The 15,623-nt window shown below is 37.6% G+C and overlaps 2 protein-coding genes across 3 annotated transcripts; one reads left to right on the top strand and one right to left on the bottom strand.

The window, feature by feature from the left end:
• The first annotated feature begins 1,960 nt into the window (after nucleotides 1–1,960).
• On the top strand, nucleotides 1,961–7,753 carry LOC130957226 (5-oxoprolinase 1-like). Of its 2 annotated transcripts, XM_057884097.1 has the most exons (3): nucleotides 2,021–2,053; nucleotides 2,333–6,220; nucleotides 7,232–7,753. In XM_057884097.1, the coding sequence occupies exon 2, from the start codon at nucleotides 2,374–2,376 to the stop codon at nucleotides 6,190–6,192; it is 3,819 nt and encodes a 1,272-aa protein (XP_057740080.1). In that variant the 5' UTR covers nucleotides 2,021–2,053; nucleotides 2,333–2,373; the 3' UTR covers nucleotides 6,193–6,220; nucleotides 7,232–7,753. The 2 variants fall into 2 exon arrangements, with proteins under 2 accessions (XP_057740085.1, XP_057740080.1); XM_057884102.1 differs by lacking the exon at nucleotides 7,232–7,753 and having other exon boundaries at nucleotides 1,961–2,053; nucleotides 2,386–6,281.
• Nucleotides 7,754–7,914: 161 nt separating this feature from the next.
• On the bottom strand, nucleotides 7,915–8,486 carry LOC130957237 (histone H4). Its single transcript, XM_057884111.1, has one exon. It carries the CDS (start codon nucleotides 8,389–8,391, stop codon nucleotides 8,080–8,082), a length of 312 nt encoding a protein of 103 aa, XP_057740094.1. The 5' UTR covers nucleotides 8,392–8,486; the 3' UTR covers nucleotides 7,915–8,079.
• Nucleotides 8,487–15,623: the final 7,137 nt, after the last annotated feature.

Genomic DNA, 15,623 nt, shown 5'->3' with positions numbered 1-15,623 from the left:
CGGTTGATCTAATTTAACTTGATTTATTATGGACCACTTTCGGACTGAGTCAAAATAAATATGTTGTGCTTTTAGGATCGAATTGGGATCTAATCAAAACTAGCTCGACCATAAATGTCCCTAATTAATCTAGATAAATAGATTTTTCAAAAAATTCTATGATAAATTTAGGGCTGTCAAACGGACTAGTTCGGCTCATTTAGGTCCAATCTGTTAAGCCGGTTAGTTAGATGGGCTGGACCGTTTAAGCCTGCTTCATTTGCGGGCCATAATTTTTCAGCCCAAATCGTTTATGGTCAGCCCAATGAATTAAACGGGCTAACCCGTTTATCCTTTTATTTTATTTTTTGAAAAATATTTTGATGAAAATTATCACTTTTAAGTCAAAAACCTTTAAAAAATAATATTTTTTTAGTTGATGGGTCGAATTTTCGGGTCGGATCGAAAGAAATATCGGCTAAAAGTGCTACTTTCTTTGAAAAAAATGTAAACAAAAATAAACGGACCACCCATTTAGTCTACGGACTAGTCCGTTTAACCCGAAATTTAAACGGACTTAATTTTAAAGACAAAATCCATCTATTTAAATAGATAAACGGGTTAGTCTAATGGGTTTGGCCCATTTTAATGGCCATAGACTTATAGAATTTAGAAAAAAAAATCAGTTAAATCTCCAAAAAAATTAATTCCTTGATATACTTATAAATTTGTTAAAAATAATATTAAATAAATATAAAAATTTAGGAGTCAACAATTTTATTAAATTTTGACCAATATGTAATTAATAAAAAAAATGAGTAATTCCATATCGTTAGATTAAATCTCACACCATTAAAAACATTATTAATTACTACAAATCACAAAAATTACTAACTCGATAGCACTCTTCTAAATAAATTTCGAAAAAACTAAAATGATAAATTTATAAATAGATAATGTCATTTTTAGTTAGCCATCTACTCCAATTTGACAAAGCCCGCTAAGTCTACAGCAATCTTCAAAGACTTATGTTTCCCCCTTCAAAATTATAAATTAATATATTTGGATTTTGACAAATCCAAATCCTTTACTTAATATATTTTTTGTTTAATTAAGAACGTACAATTATATCGTAAAATTGTTCAACTAATTGTATTAATACTACTCAAAAACATATATCGCAAGTAAGTAGGGGTGTGCATGACACGGTCCGACCTGAAGATTCGATTCGGTTTCGAGTATTTTAGGGACTAATTTGGTATGATTTAATTGGGTTTAGGGTCGCATAAGGGTCTCAAAAATAGATCCGGTCATTATTTTGGATCGGGTCTGGACCATGGCTCGGGTCACTCGAAGTTGGTCCGATGACCCGGTCATCATACACAATTAATATTTTGTGTTATTAGTGATGGATAACGGCTATTCTTATATGGAATTTAAGTATTGTAAACCTTAATATTTTGTGTTATTAGTTATTATAAGACTATAAGTTAATGTTTTATGTTTAAAATGCATAAGATTTTAGATTAACGCATAATGTTGTGTTATTTGTATTGATTTGAATATTTGGTGTTATTATACAATATTAGAATTGATTATGATTATGCTTTAATTTTAGAGAAGAGTTGGTTCTTATTATATTTTTCTAAGTGAATTTTATCATGTCAAATAATAGTTTGAGTCTTAAAAATTTGAATATTTTCACATGCTAACTTATAAGAATGTATTAAGATAATGTAATATTAATGGCCCGATTTTCACCCGGTTTTTACCCAGTATAATCATGGCCCGAAAGTATATAAGTTTTATCGGGTCTAAGACCGAGTTCAGGTCTAATAAATATGTCCAGTATATATTTCGGGTCGGATCTGAATCACTTCAAACTCAGTTTCACCCGACCTATGCACATCCCTACTCGCAAGTTCGCAACTTTAGAAAGGGAATTCCTCACCAACCACGCGCAACGCATCCTTCTCGAATCTTAGTATCTGCCTTTATTTAAGTACTCTGAGACAGTACCTCACTCCGATTTCAGTATCACTCTCATCACTCCCCTTCCCATTTCAGTTTTCAGGTTTCTGTTCTTTCTATCTTATCTAATTTGTGATTATCAACCATATGCGGGGTTTTTATTTTTCATTGAGATTGAGAAATAGAAAATTATATTTAAGACTGGATTCTTTTCTTTATGCGGTGCAGCTAGCTAGTTCTTTTCTTTCTATCTTTTTCAATAGTTGAATACTGAATCCATTAGTGTAGTAGTAATTTTCTACTTGACTTTAATAAATGGAATATGATATGATTATCCTTTGCCTGTTCAGTGAAATGCATTTTCCTTATTATTGTTTCGTAGTTTACTTCATTTGATCACTGAATTGCGACTTTGCAATCGGTATGAATTTACAGAGGATGGGTAGTGCTTCTGAAGGGAAATTAAGGTTTTGTATAGACAGAGGGGGCACTTTCACTGATGTTTATGCAGAGATCCCCGGCCGGCTCGATGGTCGGGTTATGAAGCTTCTCTCTGTTGACCCTTCAAACTATGATGATGCCCCCGTGGAAGGGATTCGGAGGATCTTGGAAGAGTTCACTGGAGAGAAAATTCCACGCAGCTCAAAGATACCAACTGAGAAGATTGAGTGGATAAGGATGGGTACAACGGTGGCGACAAATGCTCTTCTAGAGCGAAAGGGAGAGCGGATTGCTGTGTGTGTCACGCAAGGATTTCGAGATTTACTCCAGATTGGTAACCAGGCTCGCCCCAGCATATTTGACCTTACTGTATCGAAGCCGTCGAATCTCTATGAAGAGGTTGTAGAGGTGGAGGAGAGGGTTCAGCTTGTTCAGGGCAAGGAGGAAGAGGAAGAAAAACAGGGCGATACTTTATCGGTTGTTGAAGGAATTTCTGGGGAGCTTCTTAGGATTGTAAAGCCTCTTAATGAAGAAGCATTAAAGCCTGTACTTAAAAAGTTGTTGGCCAAAGGAATTAGTTGCTTGGCTGTTGTTTTGATGCACTCATACACTTATCCACAACATGAACAACGGGTTGAGAAGCTAGCTTTGAGTCTGGGGTTCAGACATGTCTCTATTTCATCTGCTTTGACTCCCATGGTCCGTGCTGTTCCTCGTGGTTTAACAGCCAGTGTTGATGCTTATCTAACGCCTGTTATTAAAGAGTACCTGTCAGGCTTCATCTCAAGATTTGATGAGGGACTGGGGAAGTTGAATGTTTTATTTATGCAGTCGGATGGAGGACTTGCACCTGAGAGTAGCTTCTCGGGGCACAAAGCAATTTTGTCTGGCCCTGCTGGTGGAGTTGTTGGTTACTCACAAACCCTTTTCGATCTTGAAACGGATAAGCCATTAATTGGCTTTGATATGGGAGGTACATCTACAGATGTTAGTCGATATGCAGGGAGCTATGAGCAAGTTCTGGAAACCCAGATTGCTGGTGCCATAATACAAGCACCTCAGCTTGACATAAACACAGTGGCTGCTGGTGGTGGTTCAAAGTTGAAGTTCCAATTTGGAGCTTTTAAAGTTGGACCAGAATCGGTTGGAGCACACCCAGGTCCTGTATGTTACCGGAAAGGTGGAGAGTTGGCAATTACAGATGCTAACCTTATTCTAGGATATGTTATTCCTGATTATTTCCCATCCATATTTGGGCCAAATGAAGACCAGCCTCTTGATGTCAACTCTACAAGAAAAGAGTTTGAGAAACTTGCCGAGCAAATAAATGCTCACAGAAAGAACCAGGATCCAACGGCTAAAGACATGGCAGTGGAAGAGATTGCCCTTGGTTTTGTGGATGTTGCTAATGAGACAATGTGTCGACCAATAAGGCAGTTGACTGAAATGAAGGGCCATGAGACCAAGAACCATGCGCTTGCTTGCTTTGGAGGTGCTGGACCTCAGCATGCATGTGCCATAGCTAGGTCACTAGGTATGAAGGAAGTGCTCATTCACAAATTTTGTGGGATATTAAGTGCTTATGGCATGGGATTGGCAAATGTTGTGGAAGAGGCACAAGAGCCTTATTCTGCAGTGTATGGAGCCGAATCTACACTTGAGGCTTCACAACGTGAAGCTGTATTAGTGGCACAGGTAAAGCAGAAGTTGCAAAAGCAAGGATTTAAAGAGGAAAGCATTTCAACAGAGACATATTTAAATCTGAGATATGAGGGTACAGACACTGCAATCATGGTCAAAAGACATACAACTGAGGATGGAAAATTGTGTGACTATGCTACCGAATTTGTAAGATTGTTTCAGCAGGAATATGGATTTAAACTCCAGAACAGAAAGATTGTAATTTGTGATGTTAGAGTTCGTGGTATAGGAGTCACTAATATATTGAGGCCACAGGCCATAGGATCTGCATCCACAAGTCCTATAGTTGAAGGCAAATATAAGGTTTACTTTGGAAATGGTTGGCAGGAAACACCCCTCTATAAGCTGGAGAAGCTGGGTTCTGGGCATGTGATCTTAGGGCCTGCGATTATCATGAATGGAAATAGCACTGTGATTGTAGAACCCAACTGTAGAGCCACTATAACAAAATACGGAAACATCAAGATAGAAATTGATTCCCCGTTGAGCAGTGTTAAAATATCTGATAAAGTTGCGGATGTTGTGCAGCTCTCCATCTTCAATCACAGATTTATGGGTATAGCTGAGCAGATGGGAAGGACTTTACAAAGAACTTCTATTTCTACAAATATCAAAGAACGGCTAGATTTTTCTTGTGCACTGTTTGATCCTAGTGGGGGCCTGGTTGCAAATGCCCCTCATGTTCCAGTCCATCTAGGAGCTATGTCTACTACAGTTCGGTGGCAGCTCAATTACTGGGGTGACAATTTGAACGAAGGAGATGTATTGGTCACTAATCATCCTTCAGCTGGAGGTAGCCATCTTCCTGATATTACTGTCGTCACACCTGTATTCTTCAATGGAAAGTTGGTATTCTTTGTGGCAAACAGAGGGCATCATGCGGAAATTGGGGGTATTACTCCTGGAAGCATGCCTCCATTTTCAAAGTCCATATTGGAGGAAGGTTCTGCTATTAAGACATTTAAGCTTGTGGAAAAAGGTGTCTTCCAAGAAGAAGGAATTATAAATCTTCTCCAGTGCCCAGGAACTGATAAGCAGGGAAATAAGGTACCAGGAACTCGTAGGATTCAGGATAACTTATCAGATCTTCATGCACAAGTAGCAGCAAATCAGAGAGGAATTTCTCTTGTCCAAGAGCTCATTGAGCAGTATGGTCTGGAAACAGTTCAGGCTTACATGAACTATGTACAGAAGAATGCAGAAGCAGCAGTAAGAGAGATGCTGAAGTCAGTTGGTCGTAGAATCTCCTCTGAATCAAATGAAAATGGAGCGACTATTGAAGAAGAGGACTACATGGACGATGGATCTGTTATCCATTTGAAATTGAGCATTGATTCAAACAAAGGAGAAGCAGTTTTTGATTTTGGTGGGACGAGCGCTGAGGTCTATGGTAACTGGAACGCACCCGAAGCTGTAACGGCTGCAGCTGTCATATACTGTGTCCGCTGTCTGGTGAATATCGATATTCCTCTGAATCAAGGCTGTTTGGCTCCAGTCAAGATTCTTATTCCGGAAGGCTCGTTTCTGTCTCCTAGTGATAGTGCTGCTGTAGTAGGAGGTAATGTCCTCACCTCTCAGAGGATAACCGACGTCATATTTACTGCATTTCAGGCCTGTGCTTGTTCACAGGGTTGTATGAATAATCTCACATTTGGAGACAACACATTTGGTTACTACGAAACAATTGGTGGCGGGAGTGGGGCTGGTCCTTCATGGGATGGGACCAGCGGTGTACAGTGCCACATGACGAACACACGCATGACTGATCCGGAAATATTTGAGCAAAGATATCCAGTTATTCTTCACAAGTTCGGACTTCGAGAAAACAGTGGGGGAGATGGAGTTCACAGAGGTGGTGATGGGCTTCTCAGAGAAATAGAGTTCAGGCGCCCCGTAATTGTTAGCATTCTTTCTGAGAGACGTGTTCATGCACCAAGAGGGCTCAAGGGTGGGAAAAATGGCGCCCGTGGTGCTAACTACCTGATAAAGAAAGATAAAAGAAAGATTTACCTCGGTGGTAAGAATTCAGTTGAGGTGCTTCCAGGAGAAATTCTTCAAATTTTGACTCCTGGTGGCGGGGGTTGGGGTTCTCCATTGTAGAATTATGAGCTTCATACTTCATGTTATGGTACACACTTTGATGCACATCAATAAAATTTAAATAATTCTGTTTCTATTTTATGTCTTCAATGAGTTTGCAGAACCCTTTTGTTTTAGTAGAACAATTTTTTGTTTAAAGTTCTTTAATCTTCAATATAACTTTTATTTAGAAAAAGTAGTGGGTCTTTAGGTAATAAACTTACCCTTGAGGTAATAAACTAATAATATTTAGAAATCAGCATAGTAATAGTATTGACTATAATCTTATTCTTTGATCTCAGGTTTATTTCTTGATGAGTGAAATGCTTAAAATGTTTCCCACTTATATTGACAACTTAAGATACAGGTTAAATAACTAGTTTCTCATACAAAATATCAAAGAGTACAAGGAGAAAAAAAAGTCCCCTTTTACATCTCTTTTATCAGCAATAGCATTACTGAAAAGATTTGCAATATCAAAAAGCTACATCAGTGGCACATTCAGTTCTCCCTGCGAGTCTAAAGCCAAATCCATATTTGAGTAGTTTCTTTATCAAACACCTTGAAGAGTGTTTAGACTTTTGAGGGGATTGATCTCATCTGTTATTGTGGTAGACCAGAGCTCCCTCCTTGTTTAGCAACAGCACCGGGTGCAGGGAAGCATGATCCCTTTACGGATCGATCTTTATTGCGGCAGTCGCTTGAGTGCGATTGTCATTTTGATACTAACATCTTAGTTCCTCCTCCTAAAGAACAAGGTTTCTTATCTGAAGAAAATTCTTTCGTTTCCCAATTAAGGACACCGGAATGGCCGAACTGCTAATTTGATACCTTTCATCATGTAATTCCTGCATATTAACTCCTTAAGCTTCCTGTTATGTTATTTTTCATGTCTTTGGCTACTTCACATTTATTGAATTCTTTTGATCAAGTTGTGACTTTATGTACTATCGTTACAGCTTTCTGCAGTGTACTTAATTTATCAAATATTCTTTACTATGTATGTCTATCATGTTATTTCATCGCCTTTGGGTGGTTATGTTGTATATTGTTTTTATAGGAAAATCAGCTTTGGGTCTGCATATGCAGATTCGTGTGGCCAAGGGCAAAGCAAATGTACGATGTCTTGTAATATAAATGAGTCCTTTTCTTCCTTTCAAGAAGTGCGGCAGAAACAGATGCTTGCTCCTGAAGATTGAGAAAAGGCATCTAAACAGAATCCAAGATCTATATCTGGTGATTCCTTCTCTCTAAATGAAGAAAATATGATCAGAAGTTGTGGATTCTTTACATGCCAAAAGAGATGTTGGAGGAACAGTCTAAAAAGTTTGACAAACCTTATATAATTGAAGCTCTCAAGAACATTGAAGAATTATATTCCCGGCTGGATAATTGCTCTAGTTCTGATGCCATCCTAGTTGTCAACCACATTCGCAAAAGCAATCCAATCACACTTGCATTATTGTAGGAATTCTTAATCCTTCCAATATTTATTTTTGTTCTTGAAAGCTATGTAGCAAGTTTGAGATCAAAATTAAATTCATTCGACAAAATCACTCAATATTCAACAAAACTCTAAATTATTGAATTATCAAATCCAACGTTATCCAATTTCTAAACCCAGGTAACCCAGATAAACCAATCCTATTCATTGAACTTAAAAATTCGAACTACTAACATAATGTGAACGAATTAATAGTAAATATAAAAAAATAAAAATTAAAGCACCAACACAGAACAGAATTGATAAATTCTTCACGTTAATATTTCATATAGAATAATGACATCAACTTCCAAAACAAGAGAAGTAATCAGTTCCACTTCCTCTAGATCCAAACTACACCTCATCGAGCTCAATAATCCATGAAACATTTACAAACAGGAGCAAATACTAAACCCTAGAACGAATCAACCACCGAAACCGTAGAGAGTCCTTCCCTGCCTCTTGAGGGCATAAACAACATCCATGGCAGTAACGGTTTTGCGGCGAGCATGCTCGGTGTAAGTAACGGCATCGCGAATGACGTTCTCCAAGAAGATCTTGAGGACGCCACGCGTCTCCTCATAGATGAGGCCACTGATTCTCTTGACGCCTCCCCTGCGAGCCAAACGGCGAATGGCGGGTTTCGTGATTCCCTGAATGTTATCACGAAGCACCTTTCTGTGCCTCTTCGCTCCTCCCTTTCCCAATCCCTTTCCTCCCTTTCCACGACCTGACATCTTCAAACACTAGATAAAAGATTTTTCTTTTTTAGAAATAATTTATTTGAACTTTGTTGGAGTTTCGATGGCGCTGATTCTTGAATTGTTGATGTTGTTACTTGTTATATATACAGAGGAGGTGAGTCACAAGTAGGATTTGTGTTTCGACTTTCGACTCTCGAAATAGAAAGAGAGGTTTCTTGGCCGTTGGATGTGGGAAAAATGGACGCTTCGAGATTGTAATCCTTGTTCTGTGGTTGCGGAAATTACTGATCGTTGATTTGTTTTATCAACGGTGATACACTTTCCGCGTATGATGTTATGGATAGTTTTTTTGGGGATCAGTGACGTGGCGACGTACTTTAAGCTGGCTGCAGCCTGCAGCTAGGGTAGCAAGGGGAGTGAATCTTCGGTAGAAAAAAAAAATTGAATGGTATTTAGTGTAAAATTTTACTCTTTATTATTTTTTTTTATTTAATTTTAATCTCATTTATAAAATTAAAAATAAAAAATTATATTTTATTCTCTTAGATATTAAAAAAATGGAGAGAATCCATTTTTAGATAACAAGCACATCAGTTAATCTAATTCCTTGAATTTATTACAGAAATTAATTTAAGAGCAAAAAAAATGGTGTTACTAAAATGGTGTTACAGTAATATTGTATTATGGTGTTACGTAGAAATGGAGATTTTTTTTAAAATAAATAATTTATAGCGTATTTAACAATTTATATTATATTTGTTTATTTCGTTTATACTGTACAACAATAATAAAGCCTTATCCCATTAAGTGAGGTCAGCTATATAAATAAAACGACACAATTGAATTCTGTCATGTATACGTCTACAGAGAGACCATTTACATGTAGATTTCGTTTGATCACCTTATGAATGGTCTTCTTAGATCTCCTTCTACCTTTCACCCATTTGTCCATCTTCCATCTCATCCACCCTTTTGAGTGTCGTGTTGGTCTTCTTTTCATATGTCCAAACCACTTGAGACGCGATTCTACCATCTTTTCTACAATGGGTGCTACTCCAACTCTCTCCCTTATATCTTCGTTCATTATTTTATCCAATTGTGTATGACCACTCATCCATTTCAACATCTTCATCTCTGTCATACTCAGCTTATGTTCGTGCTCCCCTTTGACCGCCCAACACTCCGTACCATAAAGCATAGCCAGTCTTATAGCTGTGCAATAGAATTTACCTTTAAGTTTTAAATGCACTTTTTTGTCGCATATAAAACCAGATGTACTCTGCGATTTTGACCAACCTACTTGGATCCTATGATTTACATCATGTTCAATCTCTCCATTATCCTATATGATGCACCCAAGATATTTAAAACTTTTAACTTTTCGTAGGATGTTTTCTCCAATCTTCACATTTATATTAGGGTTTTCCCTTCTTAGACAAAACTTACATTCCATATATATTCCGACTTGCTATGGCTTATGCACAGACCATATACTTCTAGAGCTTCTCTCTATAAGTCTAACTTCTTATTTAGATCTTCCCTTGACTCTCCCATAAGGACGATATCATCGGCAAAAAGCATGCACCATGGCACAAGCTCTTGGATATGCTCTGTGAGTACTTCTAAGACTAATGAGAAAATGTATGGACTTAAGGATGATCCTTGGTGTAATCCTATATCAATAGGAAGTTCCTCTATCACACCACCTTGAGTCTTCACACTAGTTGTGGCCCCATCATACATGTCTTTAATTACACGAATATATGTGATCCTTACTCTCCTCTTTTCTAAAACTTTCCATAAGACCTCCCTTGGCACCATATCATACGCTTTTTCCAAATCAATAAACACCATATGTAGATCCCTTTTATTACTAAGATATCTCTCCATCATCCTTCTTAATAGGATCTTCCTAACATAAATCCAAATTGGTTCTCTGTTACTTGTGTGTCTTTTCTCAACCTCCGTTTTATCACCCTTTTTCATAACTTCATGGTATGGCTTATGAGCTTGATCCCTATATAGTTTTCGCAACTTTGTATATCTCCCTTATTCTTGTAGATAGGTACTAAGGTGCTCTTTCTCCACTCATTAGACATCTTCTTTGACTTTAAAATCTCATTAAAAAACTTGGTTAACCAGTTGATGCCTTTTCCTCTAAGACCCTTCCAAATCTCAATTGGGATATTATCAGGTCCTACTGCCCTGCCATTTTTCATCTGCTTTAGAGCCTCTTTTACCTTGAAGTCTCGAAATTTTCGATGGTAGTCCAAGTTTTGATTTTCTTCCCTTTTGCATAACCGACCAAGACTCGGAAGAGTCTTATGTCCTTCATTAAATAACTCGTAGAAGTAGCTCTTCCATGTTTCATTAATCTTCTCCTCTTGAGCCAGTGATGGGAGAAAAATCGTCGGTAAAGATTTTCACAAAAAATATCGCATTGCAAGTATAGTTCTAAACTAACAATTAAACCTCAATCAATATTTAAATTGTTGTCCCAAGTACAAACCCAATAAAATTAACCGAAGTATTCAAACATCGGGTCGTCTCTCAAGGAATTACAGGGAAGTGTATGTATTATTGGTTATGAGATTGTAGCTTTTGAGGTTTTCAGTTTGATAAGCAAGGAATGTAAATAATAAGAAAATAAACTAATAACTGAGAAAGATTTTAGCAATGATTGAAAATTAGAAGTCTTATCCTCATTATCATCGTCAATTGTGATGGTAAATACGAATTGCCTTCACTTAGTTAATCTCTAACCAATGGAGGAAAGTTAAGTGCATACAATCAACTTGAGTTCACAAGTTCTAGTCAACTCATAGTGAGAAACTAGATTTAGTAAAATTCAAGCTAACCGGCAATCTTCAATTACCATTCAACAAGAGACTTTGATAATTCAAGAGTCTCTAATTGATCAATCCAAGTTAAGAACATAAAAATCTAAATTGAAATCCACCCAAGCATTTTATCAAACACTTAGAAGGCACAAAATAAAAACATAGAGAACTAACAAGGAATATTAAATCTAAACAGCCAATCATAAGCATCAATGACTAACAATTAAAGAGAGCAACAATAAACATAGAAAACATAACTTGTATTAAAAGGAATCAAACGTAACAAGAGCTCATAAATATAAAAATGGCGAAAAAAGAAAATTAAAAAGAGAAGAAGATGAACTAAAGTGCTTAAACAAATAAAAGTAAAAGAAAACTAAATTAAAGGAACATTGAACCTGAATTTGAGAAGAAATAAACCTAAAAGTCCTAAAACCTAGAGAGAGGAGAGAGTCTCTCTCTCTAGAAACCTAATCTAAACCTAACTAATATGAATAATGAAAAGTGAATGATTGATTCCCCATCCAGCCTCACTTTGCAGCCTTTAATCAGTATTTTTGGGCCTGAAATTGGGTCAAAAGCAGCCCAGAAATTGCCCCCAGTATTTTCTGCAATTGCAGCACATGACGCTCTACAAATTCCTGGTCACGTCTATGCGTCATCCACACGTACGCGTTATCCACGCGTACGCGTCACTTGTCTCCTGCACCAGTCACGCGTACGCGTCGTCCACACATACGCGTTGATACCAGCTTCTCAAAACTTCAATTTCTTGTGTTCCTTCCACTTTTGCATGTTTCCTTTCCATCCTCTAAGCCATTCCTACCCTATAAACCCTTAAAACAGTTAACAAACATATCACTGCATCGAATGGTAATAAGAGATGATTAAAATTAGCAAATTTAAGGCCAAAGAAGCATGTTTTCAATCATAGCACAAAATTAGGAAGGAAAATGTAAAATATGCGAATTATATGAAAGTGTGAGAATAATAGATAAAATCCACTCAATTCAGTATGAAATAAACCGTAAAATAGCGGTTTATCAGCCAGCACCTCTCCATCCTTATCCTTTATGCACTTAACCTGATCCAGATCTCTCGTTCTTCTTTCACAGCTCTTTGCGATTCTATATATACCTTTTTCTCCTTCTTTCGTGTCCAAAGACTGGTAGAGACCCTCATATGCCCTTGTTCTTGCTTCACTTACAGCCACTTTTGTCTCTTTCTTAGCCGTCTTATATTTTTTCTAATTATCTGTATTGCGGCATAAAGACCATTTTTTAAAGCACTCCCTTTTTATCTTTATCTTTTCTTGTACACTCTGGTGGACGAAATTGTGATCATCATTATATGTTTCTTGGATTTTGAATGAAAGCTTATTTATGGCACTGGTTGAATTCACAACTCCGTTCAACTAACCAGCAAGTGTACTGGGTCGTCCAAGTAATAACCTTACGTGAGTAAGGGTCGAATCCACAGAGATTGTTGGTATGAAGCAAGCTATGGTTACCTTGTAGATCTCAGTTAGGCAGATTAAACATGATACTTGATTAGATTCAAATAATAAAATAGAAATAATAAAAGGGATAGAATACTTATGCAGATTCATTGGTAGGAATTTCAGATAAGCGGAATGGAGATGCTGTAGAGCTCACGGACGCCTGCTCTCCTACTGCTTCTACTCAATCCTTCTTACTCCTTTCCATGGCAAGCTTTGTATAGGGGTTCACCATCAGCTATGGCTACTTTCTTCCTCTCGGGGAAATATCCTATGCGGCTGTCACTCGCACAGCTAACCAGTCTGGAGGCATCACCCATGGTTGATGGCTACATCCCATCCTCGCAGTGAAAGCTAATGCTCACGCACTCTGTCACAGTACGGCCAATCACCGGTTGGTTCCCGCCCCTACTGGAATAGAATCCATTGATTCTTTTGCGTCTGTCACTAACGCCCAGCAGGTTACAAGTTTGAAGCACGTCACAGTCATTCATTACCGGAATCCTACTCGGAATACCACAGACAAGGTGAGACTTTCCGGATTCCCAGGATCCTACTCGGAACACCACAGACAAGGTTGGACTTTCCGGATCCTCATAAATGCCGCCATCCATCTAGCTTATACCACGAAGATTCTGTTGGGGAATCTAAGAGATACACATTCAAGCTTTGTTGCATGTAGAACGGAAGTGGTTGTCAATCACGCGCGTTCATAAGTGAGAATAATAATGAGGGTTATCTAACTCATCACATCCATCATGTTCTTGGGTACGAATGAATATCTTGAAATAAGAATAAAAGAGGAATTGAATAAAAGAAAGTAGAATTTCATTAATACTTGAGGTACAGCAGAGCTCCACACCCTTAATCTATGGTGTGCAGAAACTCCACCGTTGAAAATACATAAGCAAAAGAGGTTCAGGCATGGCCGAATGGCCAGCCCTCTCCATGATCAAGTGACCGAATGAATAATGAGTTTAAAGTGGTCAAAAGATATCTAATACAATAGATAAATGTCCTATATATACTAGACTAGCTACTAGGGTTTACATGAGTAAGTAATTGATGCATAAATCCACTTCCGGGGCCCACTTGGTGTGTGCTTGGGCTGAGCTTGATCTATCCACGAGCTGAGGCTTCTCTTGGAGTTGAACTTTGAGTTATGACGTGTTTTGGGCGTTTAACTCCGGATCATGACGTTTTTCTGGCGTTTAACTCCAGAAAGCAGCATGAACTTGGCGTTTAACGCCAAGTTACGTCGTCAATCTCCGAATAAAGCATGGACTATTATATATTGCTGGAAAGCCCTGGATGTCTACTTTCCAACGCCGTTGAGAGCGCGCCAATTGGAGTTCTGTAGCTCCAGAAAATCCATTTCAAGTGCAGGGAGGTCAGAATCCAACAGCATCAGCAGTCCTTTTGTCAGCCTTTTTCAGAGTTTTGCTCAAATCCCTCAATTTCAGTCAGAATTTACCTGAAATCACAGAAAAACACACAAACTCATAGTAAAGTCCAGAAATGTGAATTTAACATAAAAACTAATGAAAACATCCCTAAAAGTAGCTTGAACTTGCTAAAAACTACCTAAAAACAATGCCAAAAAGCGTATAAATTATCCGCTCATCACAACACCAAACTTAAATTGTTGCTTGTCCCCAAGCAACTGAAAATCAAATAGGATAAAAAGAAGAGAATATACTATAAATTCCAAATTATCAATGAATATTAATTATAATTAGATGAGCGGGACTTGTAGCTTTTTGCTTCTGAACAGTTTTGGCATCTCACTTTTTCCTTTGAAGTTTATGAATGATTGGCTTCTTTAGGAACTTAGAATTTCGAATAGTGTTATTGACTTTCCTAAGTAAGCATGTTGATTCTTGAACACAGCTTACTTATGAGTCTTGGCTGTGGCCCTAAGCATTTTGTTTTCCAGTATTACCACCGGATACATAAATGCCACAGACACATAGCTGGGTGAACCTTTTCAGATTGTGACTCAGCTTTGCTAAAGTCCACAGTTAGTGGTGTCCAGAGCTCTTAAGCACACTCTTTTGCCTTGGATCACGACTTTAACCACTCAGTCTCAAGCTTTTCACTTGGACCTTCATGACACAAGCACATGGTTAGGGACAGCTTAATTTAGCCGCTTAGGCCTGGATTTTATTTCCTTGGGCCCTCCTATCCATTAATGCTCAAAGCCTTGGATCCTTTTTACCCTTGCCTTTTGGTTTTAAGGGCTATTGGCTTTTTCTACTGCTCCTTCTTTTTTTTTTTTTTCGCCATTTTTTTTCTTTTTTTTTTTTCGCAAGCTTTCTTTTTCACTGCTTTTTCTTGCTTCAAGAATCAATTTCATGATTTTTCAGATCCTTAATAACATTTCTCTTTGTTCATCATTCTTTCAAGAGCCAACAATTTTAACATTCATAAACAACAAGATCAAAAGACATATGCACTGTTCAAGCATTCATTCAGAAAACAAAAAGTATTGTCACCACATCAATATAATTAAATTAAATTCAATAATAAATTCGAAATTTATGTACTTCTTGTTCTTTTGAATTAAAGCATTTTTCTTTTAAGAGAGGTGAAGGATTAATGGAATTTATTCATAGCTTTAAGGCATGGTTACATACTAATGATCATGAAATAAAGACACAAAACATAGATAAACATAATAATTAAAAACCGAAAACAGAAAGAAATAAGAACAAGGAATGAATCCACCTGAGTGAAGGTGGCGCCTTCTTGAAGGTCCAATGGTGCTTTTTGAGCTCCTTTATGTCTCTTCCTTGCCTTTGTTGCTCCTCCCTCATTGCTCTTTGATCTTCTCTTATTTCTTGGAGAATGATGGAGTGCTCATGATGTTTCACCCTTAGTTGCTTCCAATATTTGTGTGGAGGACAACTTATCCCCTGAGGTATCTC

The sequence above is a fragment of the Arachis stenosperma genome, chromosome 2 (assembly GCF_014773155.1).
Source record: "Arachis stenosperma cultivar V10309 chromosome 2, arast.V10309.gnm1.PFL2, whole genome shotgun sequence".
NCBI lineage: Eukaryota > Viridiplantae > Streptophyta > Magnoliopsida > Fabales > Fabaceae > Arachis > Arachis stenosperma.
The sequence above is the reverse complement of the archived record's forward strand: the minus strand, read 5'-3'. Positions and strand labels throughout refer to the sequence as shown.